The sequence below is a fragment of the Actinia tenebrosa genome, unplaced genomic scaffold (genome assembly GCF_029948245.1).
Source record: "Actinia tenebrosa isolate PJP-AT-01 unplaced genomic scaffold, QUT_ActTen_1.0 PGA_scaffold0__85_contigs__length_37466705, whole genome shotgun sequence".
Taxonomy (NCBI): Eukaryota; Metazoa; Cnidaria; class Anthozoa; order Actiniaria; family Actiniidae; genus Actinia; species Actinia tenebrosa.
The window spans coordinates 3,547,585-3,565,412 of NW_028292569.1; the positions used below are offsets into that span (position 1 = coordinate 3,547,585).

The 17,828-nt window shown below is 38.2% G+C and overlaps 3 protein-coding genes across 3 annotated transcripts; all 3 read right to left on the minus strand.

Moving 5' to 3' along the window:
- Positions 1 to 216: 216 nt before the first annotated feature.
- Positions 217 to 3,894, minus strand: LOC116301636 (uncharacterized). Its single transcript, XM_031710721.2, has 4 exons — positions 3,569 to 3,894; positions 2,884 to 3,364; positions 1,712 to 1,918; positions 217 to 1,376 (listed from the first exon to the last, which is right to left on the minus strand). The coding sequence occupies exons 1-4, from the start codon at positions 3,688 to 3,690 to the stop codon at positions 966 to 968; spliced, it is 1,221 nt and encodes a 406-aa protein (XP_031566581.1). The 5' UTR covers positions 3,691 to 3,894; the 3' UTR covers positions 217 to 965.
- A 553-nt stretch (positions 3,895 to 4,447) lies between these two features.
- LOC116301635 (uncharacterized) lies at positions 4,448 to 10,585 on the minus strand. The gene is made up of 4 exons (XM_031710719.2): positions 10,411 to 10,585; positions 6,567 to 7,047; positions 6,198 to 6,398; positions 4,448 to 5,426 (listed from the first exon to the last, which is right to left on the minus strand). The coding sequence occupies exons 1-4, from the start codon at positions 10,533 to 10,535 to the stop codon at positions 5,010 to 5,012; spliced, it is 1,224 nt and encodes a 407-aa protein (XP_031566579.1). The 5' UTR covers positions 10,536 to 10,585; the 3' UTR covers positions 4,448 to 5,009.
- Positions 10,586 to 11,310: 725 nt separating this feature from the next.
- LOC116301653 (26S proteasome regulatory subunit 10B) lies at positions 11,311 to 17,753 on the minus strand. Its single transcript, XM_031710742.2, has 16 exons — positions 17,605 to 17,753; positions 17,281 to 17,360; positions 17,028 to 17,067; positions 16,513 to 16,565; positions 16,316 to 16,383; positions 15,848 to 15,962; positions 15,503 to 15,590; positions 14,789 to 14,850; positions 14,316 to 14,382; positions 13,932 to 13,988; positions 13,436 to 13,497; positions 13,082 to 13,120; positions 12,818 to 12,899; positions 12,643 to 12,723; positions 12,329 to 12,400; positions 11,311 to 11,512 (listed from the first exon to the last, which is right to left on the minus strand). The coding sequence occupies exons 1-16, from the start codon at positions 17,693 to 17,695 to the stop codon at positions 11,394 to 11,396; spliced, it is 1,176 nt and encodes a 391-aa protein (XP_031566602.1). The 5' UTR covers positions 17,696 to 17,753; the 3' UTR covers positions 11,311 to 11,393.
- Positions 17,754 to 17,828: the final 75 nt, after the last annotated feature.

The following is a 17,828-nucleotide window of genomic DNA, read 5'->3' on the forward strand; positions in this document are numbered from 1 at the left end:
TTCAATTTCTACTCTGTTTAGAGTTTTATTTCGAGCATTTGTTTGAGCATAGTTAGTAGTTTTTTGGGGGATTCGGGATGTAAAATACAGTTAAATCATGGTTGATAGTGCTGTGTACCTATGAAAGATCGTTGTAGAGAGTTCAATCCGTTGTAATGCGCACGCGTTAAAATTAAATAGATTTTTCTTTATTTATTATAAATTTTCTATATTTATTATGGCTTCTTATTTATTATTAGCGACTGGCACTGCCTGTAATTCAGAAGTAGATGATAATATCTAAGTTGGGCTCCCTTTGCTATGTCTATTGCTACGTTGTTACGTTTCAATATTTATATTTTTCAATTCTTTTACCCAAATGGCTTCAATCGTTTATTATTAACTATATCACTGTTTTTCGAAACTCTTCGCCTTTATACTCAGTTGAAGACTTCGGGGTAAACTCTCCCACCCAGGACAGCTAGGTATCAAAGCATACCCTGTCCCAGGGTCTTGATTTTTTCCTGACTGATTGACGTGCTGAAAAATAGACAAATTGCTCAATAGTACTCAGGTGTATACCTCATTCTACCATGTCTGGCTTATAGTCTGTTTATTCTATCAGCTATGATCACAAGACATATAGATCAGTAATCTACGTTCTCCAGTACAGCTAAGTCTACCATGTCTGGCTCATAGTCTGTTTATTCTATCAGCTAGTCCCTGCAGATATAGGCTAGTAATCTACGTTCTCCAGTGCTTGAGTTAAGTCTACCATGCCTGGCTCATAGTATGATCATTCTATCAGCTAGTCGCTAGACATATAAACTAGTAATCTACGTTCTCCAGTATAGTTAAGTCTACCATGCCTGGCTCATAGTCTGTTTATTCTATCAGCTAGTCACTAGACATATAGACTAGTAATCTACGTTCTCCAGTATAGTTAAGTCTACCATGCCTGGCTCATAGTATGATCATTCTATCAGCTAGTCACTAGACATATAGACTAGTAATCTACGTTCTCCAGTATAGCTAAGTCTACCATGCCTGGCTTTAAGATTGTCAAGCACCAAAGTGTCACTTTTCTCCCATTCGAATCCCACGGTACATTTCCATCCAATCTCCCGGATGTACTGGAGCACTTCCGGTTCAATTTCGGTCCCGTCTCCATAAGTAGTATGAGTGGGGTAGTGAGAGTCAGACTCGAAGATAACTCCGTCAAACATCGGTGAGTTTTTTAAGTAAGTACAGTGGTGAGCGCAAGCCTGGTTAAACCAAACTTTTTCTCCTGTTTGTGGATGGTAGATGGTTGCTGGTAAATTGTACCGGTAACAGAGACTGCCATCTTGGTTCCATTTGTACGTAGATTTTATTTTTTCTAAAACTTTTTCAACTCTCTGTGAAGCAAAAAAAATTTTTTTTTAACTCGCGATATAATAGTCACTGACAGTCCAGCTGATCCTGAGTTGATTTGAGTCTCCAGCCACAACAGTCTAGCTTTCTACAGACTACTCTCACGCTGACCATCAAACACTAATCCAATAGCACCCTTCCGAGATATTCTTAGCTTGACGCACACGAAAATCACAGTACGAAGCTACATGCTAAATTGAATGGAATCTTTTCTCCTGTCACGAATCAATTAGCCTCACACTGAAACCTTTGTGCGTGACAAGCGCAGCATATCTCGATCTAAAGTGGGCTATTAACTCGTCTTTTCGTCACTCTTTACCTTGCGGTCGTCGGTACGAAATGAGTCTTGCCACGTAGGAAGGTAACTTTTGATTCCATCGGGTTGAGTTCTAATGTAACAAACCTGCTTCTCTTCGAATTTCTGGACTATCTTTGGATCAAGTAGCTCTAGTATCTCAGAGTTCCTGGTAATGGGCGTTACTCCTCCACAGCCCGCTTCTGGTGGTACGTTACAGTGAAATATTACCTGAAAAATCAATTTTAGTGATGAAATAATGACATATTTATAGGGCGTTTCCTTGACGGCGTCTGGGACATAATAAGCTCCATAAACGTCGATCATTTTCTAGCTACCGAAACTTTTTAGTTCCATAGCGCTTCAATTATTCCAGAGTAAAATCGAGGAGCACTTTCGTTAAGTGAGAAGAGCGAGATTGTTGATGTCACTGAACAATTTTGTATAGATCGAAACGCCATTTTCCATCATATTAGGTTTTTGGCGCGTCATAACATAAGCAAGTTTGCCTTTCGAATGAAAAGAATTATTGCCGGAAAGAGTAAAAAAAAAATCAAAAACGATTCTAAGAGCGAAGCGGTTCAAAGCCGACATAAGTATGGACGGAACCTAACGGGCCAGAGCTATCAGAGCTACAGGTGATGTGATTGGTGATCTGAGGAAAAGTGTTAGCAAATCGGAATCGAGAAAATTTGCAAAACTGAGTTGTCACTTTTCTCTTCAATATTATGGATTTCCAGGCCACCAAATGAAAAAGAAAGCTGCTAATATAAGTGCTTGATAACAATGACACACTAATTAATGAGTTTTAGATTTATTGCAATGAAAGGCATGTTTTACTTTTCAGCTGGTGCGTCAATAGCGCAGCGCACTGATCCTAAAAATAGCTTAAAGATTCGGACAAACATTGCATTCTGTTTAACCGCTACGAGGATTATACGAATCGATTTTATTATTTTTGCTTAAAGTTACAATAATAACCCATGTAAACTAAGATCAACTGCGATCGGCTGTGAAAATTATCTGCTGAAAGTAAACTTGTAAGTTTGTTTGTCCGAATTTCGCCTTTGTCTTCGTTTTTATGACGTCACTGTTGCGCTGCGCTATTCGCAGTTTACATCCAGTCTTTTAGATACGTCACTATTTCAGATCAGCTGGAAGAAACAAATAATAAGTAATATACACTGCCATGTTACCTTTCTAGGATACACCGGCAAATACGACATCTCGTTGTGTGGCTCCATATTGTTAGCCTTGTCTTCTAAAGTAGAAACATAGATCTGAGCTTCTTGATCAAACGTGGGTCGTTCCCCAGTTCCTCCATCGTATCCCATGGCAGTATAACCCAAGGCATTTGAAAACAATGAGAAATGTTCTCCTGTAGACAGAGGAAGTCCACGAAACAACACCACACCATACTTTGGTAACTGTTCATCGAGCAGCTTCCTGCAGTGTTGAGCCCACTCACTGATAGAAAACTGGTCAGCATGCTGTATCTTGTACGCTTGTGGAAGACCTTGTCGAGGGTTTGCTAGGAACTCTGGGAATCCCTTACCGTCAGAACCAGGAAGATATTTGATCCCTGCTAAAGGATACTTTCTCTTTGGAGCCAGTTCACAAGGGTCGAGTGGTGAGAAAAGTTCATCTTGATGAGATTCTTGAAAGGCTTGATAGGATCTGATAATAAATTGGAAAAATGAACGCCTTTTACCAACTAAAACGGAATCCTCTGAGCCGTTGTTTGTGCATTCGTTACATGTAACGGCCTCCTATCTGAGATGTAACAGGAGCGATTCAGTTCTACCCATAGTTAGATTTCCCTTGATTTACTGGACAAAAAGTTTATCCCTTACATCAGTGATTTGTAAAGGTTTTACTTACTTCTCTCGATAATAGCCAAGTACTGCTGTTCTTCTGGAGATTTTGGCTGCATGAAACCTCTGTAAATGTTTCACAATTGATGACTGTCGTCTGGAGACCGACAAGAACAACGATAAAGACATTGCAGTTCACTGTACCAACCTTTACAATCACACTATACGTTACGTGTTAGTACAACTAAGGTCATAAGATTTTCCCGAGTATTACCTTACGGCATTGAATTGCAGGGTAATCCAATTAACAATTCAAAACTGAGCCGTAATTGTTATCTAAGAATGTAACGCTGGGTTTGGAATATTTGCTCCTCGGGCTTCCTGTGGCGAGTTCTTCTCTGCCATATAATTCAACACAGGGATACCAACAGAGAATATATGGTTTAGCCTGCGAAGGCGGCTAGCATGAGAGGTTATTTTGTCAGCATCATGTCGACGAGTACTTCCTTAATTAGGCTACCTGTGGTACGGTTCGTGTTTATTTTACTTATCTTTTTGTTGATTTTTTTATACAAATACATCGCAATTTTGTGCTTCAGTTTTTATAGGGGTGGGGTCGGGGTTCTGTCATAAGTCAGTGTTCACTGTGCGTGACGTCATACCTGAAGTCAGATGTGGGGACGAATATGAACTGAATCAACACATGATCTAAGCAACGTCCACGGAATGGTACTACACTCCCATGGGAATCTTACTTTTCGAACCGTGGAAGAGTCTAGAGCACAAGAGAAGCGAGACACGATACAGACATAAGCATCCGTTTTATATTGCTCTTGACAAAGTATTTTTGTACAATTTTGCGCGAGTGTGTCTCTATCCTTTGATATAAACACAGTAGCCAGCCAATCGGCGAACGCGTTAAATCTCAAGTATTTCACAAATCAGATTAAAACATATGAAAATTTAATTCTGTAATTAATGACTTAGTCGAGTTGGCATTACAGTGCATTCTGGGATTGTTTTAGGATAACGAAATAGACGCCGTCTTGGAAATATGTCAATCACTATTTATATTGGTACGCTCGTAAACTGAAGTTCACGGTTGTCGGATAGCGTGCCTAGACAATAGAAAGTTTAAGATCCCCGTTTACGGCAAACGTAAAACGCAGCTGACCATTAAAAAATTCCGTTTAAAATAAGTGAAATGGAATCGCAAAAATCTCCAAGTAATAGATAAACAAAAGAATACTTGTCTTTGGTGAGAAGGTTTGCAAAAGGTAAAGTGAAATGTAGGGAAACAATGAAAACGTGGTCACGTTTGCCGTTTGCGGGAAGGAAAAACGGAAATCTTAATCTGCCTAATGTAGCAAGAAACACACATGCGAAATTTGGTAGCTTATAGTCTGCTCATTCTATCGGCTAGTCCCTGCAGATATAGGCTAGTAATCTACGTTCTCCAGTATAGTTAAGTCTACCATGTCTGGCTTATAGTCTGCTCATTCTATCGGCTAGTCCCTGCAAATATAGGCTAGTAATCTACGTTCTCCAGTATAGCTCATTCTTCCATGCATGACCTTCAGATTATCGAAGACGATCATATCCGTCCTCTTCCATTGAACACCCACACTACACTGCCATTTAATGGCCCGGATGTGTTGGAGCATTTCCGGCTCTAAATCTGTGCCATCTCCATAAGTAGTATGGGTCGGGTAGTGGAAATCTGACTCAAAAGTGAGCTCTTTTAACATCGGTGAGGAGTGGTGTTTTATATAGGTACAATGGTGAGAATCATATTGGTTGAACCAGACCTTCTCTCCTGTTACTGGATGACGTATAATGGCCGGTAGGTTGAGCCAATAGGAAAGACTGTCGTCTTCGTGCCACTTGTAGGAGAGTTTGTTGGCTTCTAAATACTTTTCAACCTCCTACAGGTAAAAAGTTTAAAAGATTTAGGTAAGGTAAGGCACATACGAGTTAAAAGGAGCTGCTGGTGCTGCTGTTACTACTTTAAGATCCACGTGTCAGCGAGTCGCGAGGAGGGCGACGCCGGACAATGACACAAGGACGCTTCCAAAACTTTTTGATCCCTCGTCGTCGTCCTTGCTGTTGCCGTCCTCGCTGTTGCCGTCCTCGCTAGAACATCATTCGGTGATTTTTCACGTCCTATAGCAAATCTAGATTCCAGAGCCCATTCACTCTTACTGCGCATGCTCAAAGAAATGCCAGATACTCTGAAACACTAGAAATTTCAAAAGCTGACATGATTGGTTAGAATATTTATTGCAATAAGTGATTGCAAAACCGCGCTAGCAAACACAACATTGGCCTGTGAAACAATAAAGAGAGAGCGCAAACTTGAAATATAAATCTTATACTCATTAATTATTCATGAGCTTATCGACCAAGCAGGGTTTCTTATTTGTACCACGTGTAGTAGTTTGAAACCCCCATCGAATACTTCCATTTCAAGTTTGCCTTTGTTCAGTCTTAGTGTCAATTGTGTACAAATGTCTTCTTTTCTTTCATTAAGGTCCATTGTATAGTAAGGAATGTACGTACAATACGGAAAAATACGAGTTGATTAAAATGCTACGGGTTTCGGTTAAATGGTTGAATGTTATAACGTATAACTGAGGCTAAGGCTGAGCAAAGAGAACAAGAAACTGGAATATTCAAGCATTGCTATTACGCATTACCTTACGATCATCAGTACGGAAGGTGACTTGCCAAGGGAGGTATCCCTTTCCGTTATGAAGATACCGATGATAACGAATCTTCTTTTCTTCGCATTTTTGGACCAACTTTGGATCAAGCCGTTCCATAACCTCAGAGATTTTGGTAATGGGTGTCAGGCCCCCAGTACCCTCCTCAGGTGCTACATCACAGTAGAAGATTACCTAAAAATAAAAACATTTATTAATCTGTATTTCTCTTTATTCAGTGTCCATGTGGGTGGGTGGGTGGGTGGATGGATGGTGGATGGGTGAATGAATGGATGGATGGATGGATGGATGGATGGATGGGTGGGTGGGTGGGCGGATGGATGGATGGATAGAAACACATACCTTAGAAGGATAAACAGGCCAATATGTCATGTCACTGTGTGGTTCCATTGTGTAAGCCTTGTCTTCAACAGAGGATATGAACGTACTTTTGGCTTTACCATAATTTGGTTTTACCGTGGTTCCGCCTTCGTATCCAATGGCAGTATAACCCAAGGCATTTGAAAACAACGTGAAATGTTCTTCATTAGACAGAGGAAGTCCTCGAAAGAACACCACACCATACTTTGGTAACTGTTCATCGAGCAGCTTTCTGCAGTGTTGAGCCCACTCACTTATAGAAAACTGGTCAGCATGCTGTATCTTGTACGCTTGTGGAAGACCTTGTCGAGGGTTTGCTAGGAACTCTGGGAATTCCTTACAGTCAGAGTCAGGAAGATATTTGATCCCTGCTAAACGGTACTTTTTCTTTGAAGCCAGTTCACAAGGGTCGAGTGGTGAGAAAAGTTCATCTTGAGGAGATGTTTGAAAGGCTTGATAGGATCTACAGCATAAAAGAGTGATTGGCAGGTCAATATCACTGAAAAGTAGGGTGAGTATAGCAGTATGCACTTCACTACTCCCTCCACAAGCAGCCCAAACAAAGTTAAAAGGAAATGTAATTGGAGCCTTTTAAACGAAAATACAGCTACGCCAAAACGGGTCTCTAGCTAAGGACAAGACAAACAAAGCAATAGTTGGGTGGAAAATTCTCAAATTTTCCAAAACGTTTTGTCATTTTGTAGAGAATCAAGATTCTTTGTTAGCTTATAATTGAGTCATAGTCATTAGGGCATCTTGCACCATTTGCAAGTTATACTTAGGGACTGGTCATAAAGTAAAGGAGGGTATATATGGGTATGAAAACAAGTTGTGTCTCACACAAATTTGAACTTCTTAAAAGGGGTGGACGGTCTATAATACTGTACATATAATACTGTAGATTTTTCATTTCATGAATGGAAACTTAGGGGGAAGGCCATAAAACATTTTCGAACTCGTTTTATACTATGCAAACAAAAAAAAGAGCTCCTTCAAATTCAGTCCTTTAGGATCGGCATCCAAACAATCAAACCTAACAAAAGAGGTGCTTTACTATGGGACAATCAAAACGTGGATTCCAAACGCGGTATTACTGTATCCATATTCAGGTGTTTTAACATGCGTAACTTAAAGTGCTACTCTGACGAAAATCGCTCAAACTTGGATTCAGCTGATACTTCCTAAGAATACTCTTTAAAGGTCCAATAATCACTGTATGAAGTGTTTTCTCGATATTCAGGACGAAAGTATGATATTTTTACGATTATTTTTTGGAGTCTGTGACGTCATACACTCAACATCGAACATCGCTCCATACGTTTCTTTGTATATAAATCCTTAATTTATTTTATTCCTATGAAGCCGAAAGGGTGGCTAATGTGCTTATTTCACATTACTTGTGACTATAATTTATATTTTGGGGTGTTTGGGTATTTCTTTCTCCTTTACTACTGATATTTTGATCATAAACTACAAAGAAATGTATGGAGCGAATCATGTATCTGGTGTATAATTCCTTTATATTTTGGTAATAGCTTGGCAAATTTGTTATAGTAAGGTTGATTACAGTAGAAAGCGTTTCGGATCAACTTTCGTCATTTGTTTGTATCTAATAAGATTGCTGAAACAATATACACGTTTTTTATTTTATTTTTTTATTTATAAGTCACGTTCAGTTTTTTGTTTATGAGAAGTCACCCTTCTATAATGTTGCAAGATAGTTCTGTGGAAAAATGTTGTGTTCAAATAGTCCAGTTACAGTTCTTTCTTTATAAAATTGAACACAGTATATGATATTTTCCTATTGCAATAACTACAAAACATTAAGCAAGATATATAGGTAAATGTTCTGTTATACTGAACACATCAAAATAGTTATGCCTTGAGTTCAAAATGTTTCTGTGTCCTAAGATGTGGAAATTTGTTGAAATTTGTTGAAATTTGTTGAAATAAAATCAAGTAGTAATGTCTACAGTTTTGGCTTTGTGATTTGATATACAAAACTCCTTTTATTCATTCATTCTATTTATGACATACAAAAATATGAGAATGTATTATACAATTATCCTCTTATTCTACCAATCATTTCTACACTCTTACAAGCAAATTAATTCTATTGCACCCGACCGTTTTAAAACTTGGTGGAGTTTGCTCACTCTTAGTAAAGAGGATTGACCGACACTAACTGAAAGTAGTAGTCAGAAATAAATAACAACAGTAGCGTAGCGAGGGGGGGCACGGGGGGGGGGGGGGGGGGCACGTACTCCCCAAAAGTTTTGAAAAAAACTTTTTTTGAAAAAAGAATAACAACAAAAAAAAACATATCAAACCGAAACGAAAGAGGAAAATGAATTATTAAAACCTACAAAAGTGCGAATTTATACGAAGTTATCCGGACTGGGCTACCTGTGCACTGCGAACCCGGTCAGAGCCTGGAATCTGCACGTGGGAGAATTTGAATTTTTTTTTCATTTTGGATCAGTGCCCCCCAGCTCCTAGGTCCTCGCTACGCCCCTGAATAACAATGTATCACACTTCATGATATAGATACTTTGCATAACGAGATCTGAATTCTTGTACTTTCATTGACACTATAACATCATTATGTTCTTGTACATTTGTAAAATTGATAACTTTTTCTAATATATCACAGTCTGTAAAAATATTTACCATTGTCTTCTCGTGCTAAGCACGTGCAACTGCACATGTAATGTAACCAACATTCGTGATCGCTCGTAAAATGATAGTAGTGATTATGTACGCCCTATTAAATCGTACCTTACAGCTATTGAGCAAAATAAAAGCAAACAAAATAATCAGGATATTTAACACAAAAGTTAAGCTTAGATATTTACGATTCAAGTTCCTTCGTTGACAATCCTCTTGATCCAATATAGCGATTTCCTTCGCTGTTGTTGTAATAGCGTGACCTTCAAAGTTCTTCTCGTGAAGATGATTTTCTCAGCATCTGAGATGTTCATTTCAGCGTCATAGTTAGTTGATCAGTCAGCAGTCATGGTTTTGTTAGTGTTTTCATAGCTTGAACTCATATATGGCTTATTTTTTATCTCGTGAGATCTAGTATTTTTCAAACTATAGACTTCGTGCGACATACCAGTTCCGAAAACGCTCGACATCTTTTAGTGTGGGCCTACCACGAATGGCGTGTGGATTTGTATGCGATATGAGCGTAAAATACATGATTCTTTCGAAAGCTTTCTTCGCAAAACACAGCATTCTGCAGCTGTATGACCCCCCATTTGACGACAAAACGAAAAAAAAAACGGCTTGCATTTTTTAAAGCTCAGGCTTTCCTTTGAAAGCCCTCGCAAAAAATGTAACGTAAACCGCAATAAAGGGTGGCAATCAGAATGAGTCTCTTTAATATATCATGCATTTCCGTAGCATCTGACTCGATTTTATGTATTTATTTTCCTCGTACGCTGAGAGTAGATAAGTCAGATAAACGCTTTTGAAATCTTACTAGTAGCACTAAGAAATTCACTGTTGATTTATTTCTGTCGTTCGTCGCTCTTAATACGCGGGCTCTCGTGTCGTCGTTTCAAACAGGGCCTTTCTATAGGTTTAAACAATACAAGATTCGAAGTACGAGAGGTATTATTACACATTTTGGTTCGAAAATCTTGATGGGCAAAGATGCTTTTTGTTGGATTTGAGCGGTATAAATACAGTTTGGTGAAAATTTGACCTCCGCTGTTTTTGGCTTTCGGCAACGAACCGATAAAACACAGCTGAAGAAATGAACTTTTGAGCCTGCCGCAGATCAACAAACCAACAAACAGTATATGTATGCTTGACTACTCACTTGCATCTGGAGGAGGTCAATAAGACTAATCTCTTGATATTCTTATGAAGAAATCCTTGAATGTGTTTCGCACACATGATGGACGATTGTCGCATTGGCAGCAACGACGAAATCGACGTAGCCATTGGGGTTTCGCACAAACAAAGCAAGACCTTAGTCTCCCTCGCATCCGTTTTTAGTCTCGTCACGCAACGCTCCCTCCCCACAAAGGGAGCGTTGCGTGACGACACTAAAAACGGATGCGAGGGAGACTAGCAAGACCTTGGTGTTTTTAGGCTGTTCTAGCTTATATGTATAAAACAATAGCAGGCGTTCCTCGCTGTTTGTCATATTTCTCACTTCCGTGATATGCTTCGCTTGTCACGCACCAAGGTTTCAGTATGAGGCTACGTGCTAAATTAGATTTATTCTTACCGCCTGTTACGAACGACTGAGCATTCACCACGTAGCCTCATACCTTTGTGCGTGACAAGCGAAGTATATCCCAGAAGTGGGCTATTGTGCTATCATGTTTTAGGCGACCTTGGTAAAAAAAACTCTGTTTCAGGCCCCTTTCCCACGTATCTGGATATCAGTTGAAAATGGATTTTTTTTGTATTCCGTTTTCAAATAAATTCTCATCCACACGTAGCATTTTCGAATCGTTTTCGTCGTCTACATGTATCCGTTTTCAAAAAGTTGCGATTTCAAGTGGCGTATTCACCGAATACGTTCACGGAGAGAAGGCCAATCCGTAAAGATAAAGCCCCCCTCCCCCCTCGTATGTTGCAAAAGGTGATAACTCCATTTTAGATCTTATTCTTTTATTCTTTTTATCTAAGAAAACCATAATCGCGGTACCATCTACCAAGGTATATCTATATTCAAAATATTTAAAAACATCACCAAGAACAAGATAGCTAATGTTACTCTGGGGGTTTAATTGCTTCTTTCAAACAATGGTCACAAGTAGTATCGCGTACTAAGGTTTTCAATGCATTGCTCTAGACGGGTTTGTAGTCTAACTTCGATTCAAGCTTCTTGTTTTCTGATACTTTACGAGCTGCCTTCATGAAGTCCTCTTCTATGACATATTCTCTCTCACCTCGAATAGCGAACATTCCTGCAAGAAAAATATTCCAAGGAATTCATTAGATCACTTAACGTCCGTGCCATCCAGTAACAGGGCCGCAACCGGGGGGGGCCTTGTTTTTTGATTAAAGTAAGACCACTTGCCATCTGCATTTTTACAATAGCTTACAAATTTCTCGCGCGCTGATTGGTTATTTTTTATCATCAATAAGAGGACAGACAGATAAAGCTGACGTCAACGAGCGCGCGCTCTTTCCGTTGGTTGTTTTGATCGCTAAAAATGAGAAGTTTTTTTCGTTTTTGTTATTGTAAAAAACAAATTGACATCAGATTTTATGTGTCTGTCCTCTTATTGACAATAAATTTCGCCATCACATTGTCAAAGTAGTATGCGGATCCACTCGGCTACGCCTCGTGAATCCACACTACTTTGACAATGTGATGACGCAATTTATTGTCAATAAGAGGACAGACACATAAAAATCTGATGTCAATTGGTTAAATTGTAGCATTTTTAAGAGTCACTCGCTCATTATTCCTTTTTTGTTTTATTTTGTTTTGGTTCTGCAAATCATTACCCATTGCCTGTGCACCTCCCCTGCAAGATCCCTGGCTACGCCCCTGAGTAACCTTGTCTGCGCTCAAGCATTTTAGCTGGCATAGACTAGAGGTTCATCTCGACTGCTGATTGGCTTAATGTCCTAAGATCAGTACCGTAACCATGAAAGTGTTCTGGCTAGCAGTTATCTTACGTGCTGTGATTGTTTAGCAGACTTTAAACATCCGTGCCGTGAACGTATCACAAATTCTACACGTCATGGGATGGGATGGGATAACAAATACCTACCTGCTTCAGTGCAGACATTGCGTAGATCGGCGCCGTTGAAGCCATCGGACAGCTTTACTACTGCTTCGTAATCTGAAGGTTAATAAGATCGCATTATCGATACAAGACTATTGTGGGAATGTCAACAAAGGAAAAATTAATAAGAGTAATGAATAAGAGTGAGTGAATGAATGGATGAATGGATGGATGAATGAATAAAATATGGATAGAACGATTAAGAACGTATCTTGAGCCACAAATTCCTTGAAACTTTTGAAGCTGAAAATCGTTTTTTTATTCGAATGTCTGCATGTCAGTGACTATAATCGACTCACCGATTTCGCCATGTTTGGTGATTTTCGATGAGTGAATCTTTAGGATGTCCATTCTTGCTTGCTCATTGGGCAGTGGAATTTCTATACGATGAAATAAGGGGGTTAAATGCGAAATGGGATAATCAGGAAATAGTTTTGGTTTTCTGGTTTGACATATCTTGTCATATCATATTACCTATTTTTCTGTCCAGTCGTCCAGGGCGCAACAGAGCAGGGTCTAGAGTATCCGGTCGATTGGTTGCCATGATCATTTTTACCTATAATATAAATATGCCCCATAAAAGCCTTCTGCCTCTCATTTGAAATTATGATTGATTTCACGCTCAAAACTCATATTACTTTCTTTCAGGAATAAAGTTTGAATGAAAAATCTCTCTAATGACTGTCACAAAGAAGGAGAAGAGATTCAATGCAGCATGATAAAAGAAAGAAACATTACCTGTCCTAGAACATCAAAACCATCCATCTGGTTCAACAGCTGTAAATAACAAACACATTTAAACATTCAAATTTGTAAAGATACCCTGAAATAACCTCCGCACTGATCAAAGTAAGGCCATGGTCGACTCACAGATGGATATACCCTGAATTAGCTTCTGGGCTGGCCAACTTACAGATCAAATTGCATTTTAACTGAAGAATTCAGAAAAAAATCTTTATTAAGGGTGAGACCTAGTCTAGTTTCATGTGATGCCTGAGACCCCAGAGATGAGTTACAATACAATTTGAAATAATAATTATTCTATGGGCATTCTATGTTTGCATACAAGCCTAGTAAAATATGCCGCCTCACCTCCATAAGAGTTCTCTGAATTTCTCTGTCAGCTGATGTTCCTTCTGAGAAACGTCTGCCACCTTAAACAGCAAACAATCCATTATCTTTTAATTTTATATATTCTATTTAGGGACTGGTCATTATTTATCGAGAGGGGGGGCTGGTGCAAATAGGGGTGGGTCAGCATTTTTTATGCATGGGTTTAAGCAAAAATCATGCTTAAAGGAAAGGGAAGGAAAAGCATGGGTTAGCAAAAATCAAGCATAGCATATTTAATATTGCACCAGCCCCCCCCCCCCCTCGATAAATAATGACCAGTCCCTTAAGACCCAGCCCTAGAGTTTTATATTGTATGAAGAAAGATGAATAACAGAGCATTTTGATGTATACCTGTGTAAGATATATATGGCACACATACTGTGACTACTGCATTGTACACTATATGGATTTTGAATGGTTCCGTGCATCTGGTTTTTGCCCTCCCTGTTTCTCACTCGCTCTGATTGTAACTTACCAATGGCATCTATTTCGTCCATAAATATAATACAAGGCTCGTGATCTCTGGCATATCCTAATGGGGAAAATAAAATCACAGCAAAGATGTCAAAATTCAATCATAAGCAAGACAGAGTGGCTAAATGAAGAGAAACTAAGGTTTAATTCAAATAACCATTTCTTTTCTTTTTCTTGAATTATCACTAATCAGCTCAGCCTACTATTAATCAATAGGTTGGTACTGTATCTTAGATTTAGAATATAGAGTACATGTATTTTTAGACAAAATTTTAGACGGGGGGGGGGGGGGGGGCTAATTGAGTTTGTCCGCCCTTTGCCCCCCCAATCCGCCCTTGTGTATGTCTTGACATGGAGTTAATAATTTTATTGATTAATAACATACCAAACATTTCTCGTATAAGTCTAGCACTTTCTCCGATATATTTGTCGACAATTGCACTTGATACCACCTAAACCAGACACAATCATAAAGTCAATCTTCCTTGTTATCAATTTGTGAAAATAATTATCATTATTACTGATTTACAGGTAAAAGCTTTGTCTTTAACATGACGTTCAATCATACTGTATAAATAGTAGCATGGGTGGCCTGCACTACTAATGTGCTGCCTCTAACCAATGCGACCAGGGTTTGATTCCTGCCAGTCTCAGTGTCATCGTGAGTAGAGTAGCTTGGTGCTTCTCTCCTCCTGTTTTCCTCCCTCCTCAAAAATCAATTTGCAAATTCGAATTCGATCTTGGGCCGCTTTGATTTAATTGGTTTTCATTTAGTTGTGATTGTCCCACACCGTGATACAACAGAGAAAGCTCAATAGATTTTTAGATTATTTTTATAGAGTTGAAACCAAAACCAACCTTTAAAAAGTTAGCATCAAGTTGACTAGCAACTGCTCTTGCAAGCAGAGTTTTGCCAGTACCTGGGAATAAAACCAATCAAATGTATAAAAGTCTTGAGGTCTTTTACCTTTTATGAGAAGAAAGTAAAAATTATGAAGGGTCATGAAACACTCCTCTGGAATTTGGTAGGACTAAAGAAAATGAGGTTCATGAACATCACGTTTTTAAAGTCACCAATGTTCAAGACTCTGACAAAGGACTTAATGCCCAATATGCAAGTATTGTTACTGTAAATGTTTTACACTGTTTTTATGTGTACTTCTTACTTGTTTTGTATTCAATACACCAACACAGTCCCAACCAGTAACAGCTAGTCATTATGATAATCATGTTTAATATGGTATCATGTGAGACCAGCACCACCTAACCCCAAGCTGCTCCCCATGGGCCCTAAGTTTCAGGACAATGTGCAAAGGTACAGTATGGCCACATTTAATATTTTCGCATACAGCTGTACATCTATACACAGGTTCTGTATGTTAAACTGATACACTTTAATGGGAAACTAGCTGGTTTTACCAAATAAGACATGCAAACACCCCTTGGGCAGGGAAAAGCCCATGCATAGATGTACATTTGAATACATTAAATGTGGGATCATATTTTTGTGAGTTGTACTGTAAGCATTTATGAACAGTTGCTATACAAGTATACAGAGAATCAGTGACTCACCTGGGGGACCAAAAAGAAGGCATCCCTTGGGTGGTGATATACCTACTCGCTGGAAGAGTTCTGGGTTTGTCAAAGGAAGTTCTATTACCTGGATTTAAAGGAATAATCATGTTACTACTTACATACTACAGCCTTTTGTTGCGAAAAATGATGATGATGATGACTTACTCATGTACAGAAAAATATAATAGTAATATATTATGCGTTCGGTGTGTATAATGAAGTAAAGAGAATATTTTTGATATTTTTCTCTCATTCTCTCAAAAAATATGTTTAGAATTGTCAAAATTGTCAAAATGTGTACAAATTTATCTAGTTTATTATCTTGGCATAAGTTGGCTTTACCTCTCTTAGCTCTCTAATCTGCTCGCTTAATCCTCCAACATCAGAGTAAGTAATATCACCAGGATCTTCATGTGACATGTTGTAAACAAGAGGGTCAACTTCTCTGGGTAGGTATCTTATAAAAAAAAAGTCACATAAATGATAAGACATCTGGACGTCTATAAAGATAATAGCTGGTCATAGGACATTATCCAGTCAGAATATCTTATCTGATCAGATATTTGCCTTGTTGATTATTTAACCAATAACCTTGACCCAGAAATGAGGTACGACCCAGATAAAACTAATTTGCCTAGTCAACATGACCGGGGACTGACAAGCTGTCATTTCTAGTCCTGAAAATTTTTAAAATTTTATAGGCCATTCTTTGAGGTACATGTATCCCTCCCTCCCTCCCTCCCCCTCAACTCAAACACTTTTAGATCTTTGAATAACTTGCTACATTGATTGTATTGATTAGTTATTTACCTCATAATGGTCAGTGTAGTCATATCCAGAGCCACACGTGTGCCTTGCTTTAGTTTTGCTTTATCAACCTGAAATGACAACATATTAAGATTGAAAAGAATATCTCTCTAAATTGTTTATCACAAATTTTCCTATAATTCAAAAAATGATATTAATGCTATTTTTCTCATACATAACTAGAGCAACATATACTGTACCTGTCTTCTACAACCAACAACATAACGTGGGCCATTTGTAGCTTTCACGATGACTGGAAATAGACAATCAAAACATCAATTCCTATTTCATTATCGAACTCAGGTAAAAGCATTAAGTGGCAAGATTTGTAACCACTCATTCTCCTAAATCATATGTTGTGCTACATTAGGCAAGTAAGGCATATTTTCAATAGAATAGTATAGTGTATGTGTCATTTACAAGTTAAGTGTTCATAAGCAGAAGTATCAAGGATGGGAGCTGCAAAGTGAAAGATATATTGCCCAACTTAAAAGCATTAAGCATACAATTTCTGCATCACTGTTAGGATACATACAGTAAAGAGGTATTTCTTTTAGTGTAGGAAGGCAATACTATGCAAAAGTTATATAAGAAGCTATTAAAAAATGTAAAACAGTACTTTGAAAATGAATTTCAGCTTCTTGTAAGAAAAGGTTTTTGTCTTTTCCTCCCTCCACAAAAGACCAATAAATTTGAAGGTATTTCAAATACTTACATTTTTCTTCTGTTAGCTGCTTTAACACTTCACCAACAATCTTTAATACAACCAAAAAGCCACTTAAAACTTACATTCATAAAAAAATACCAGAGTAATCAACCTTCAACTTCATACTGTTATATCTAAATAATCGTTACATCAATTTTTAGTATTTTTTTTCCTCTGGATCTGTAGTTATGATATATCTGAACGCAAGGCAAATTCAACAAGAGTTTTATCTTTTAATTCTCATACTAGTTAACGTCTTTACCTGGCCTACACTTTGAAGAGCTTTAAGATCATTTTCAGACTTGTCGTAGTCTTTTGTAAATTCCTTCAGCTGTTCTCGCACTGAATGATTAAAAATAAAAGATATTGAGAAAGCTTTATTAAGTGCAAAGATAAATCATCTGGAGTTTGGGCATTTATTATGGAGATCAAGAAATATTTAAGCTCATTGTCAAAAATTTCTTGACTACCGGTATTGAGCTCAAACAATGTGACCAAAGCACATTTGAAGCTATTTTCAACTGGAATGTTTTAAGTCTGAAACCTATATAGGTTTGTATCATGGTTAATGAGAATATTGACTTACTTTCTTTTAACCTGGCTTCTAGTTCTCTATGCTCTAGGAGTTTCTTTTTGTAGTCTGAAAGAGCCTTTTCTCTTGCTGTTTCGACCTCCATCTTGGATTTTCAATGACTAAGCGTTCATAGATCCCATCATGCTAAGCAAGACCCTAGACAGATCCTTACCTTCCCCTCCCTAGTGACAAATAGAACTCGAACTAATACCGTCAATTTTGGTTTATAAATGATA

What these genes read in the sequence shown, in the direction of transcription:
- LOC116301636 (XM_031710721.2), bottom strand. Translation starts at nt 3,690, where the DNA reads ATGTCTTTATCGTTGTTCTTGTCGGTCTCCAGACGACAGTCATCAATT. An exon ending in CTTGGCTATTATCGAGAGAA is followed by an intron (nt 3,365 to 3,568) that starts GTAAGTAAAACC and finishes ATTTATTATCAG; the next exon opens with ATCCTATCAAGCCTTTCAAG. An exon ending in TTCGTACCGACGACCGCAAG is followed by an intron (nt 1,377 to 1,711) that starts GTAAAGAGTGAC and finishes TTTGCTTCACAG; the next exon opens with AGAGTTGAAAAAGTTTTAGA.
- LOC116301635 (XM_031710719.2), bottom strand. Translation starts at nt 10,535, where the DNA reads ATGGCTACGTCGATTTCGTCGTTGCTGCCAATGCGACAATCGTCCATC. An exon ending in TTGACCTCCTCCAGATGCAA is followed by an intron (nt 7,048 to 10,410) that starts GTGAGTAGTCAA and finishes TTTATGCTGTAG; the next exon opens with ATCCTATCAAGCCTTTCAAA. An exon ending in GGCCTGTTTATCCTTCTAAG is followed by an intron (nt 6,399 to 6,566) that starts GTATGTGTTTCT and finishes TTTTATTTTTAG; the next exon opens with GTAATCTTCTACTGTGATGT.
- LOC116301653 (XM_031710742.2), bottom strand. Translation starts at nt 17,695, where the DNA reads ATGGAGGTCGAAACAGCAAGAGAAAAGGCTCTTTCAGACTACAAAAAG. An exon ending in TTCAGAGAACTCTTATGGAG is followed by an intron (nt 13,121 to 13,435) that starts GTGAGGCGGCAT and finishes TGTTATTTACAG; the next exon opens with CTGTTGAACCAGATGGATGG. An exon ending in CACCAAACATGGCGAAATCG is followed by an intron (nt 12,401 to 12,642) that starts GTGAGTCGATTA and finishes ATTAACCTTCAG; the next exon opens with ATTACGAAGCAGTAGTAAAG.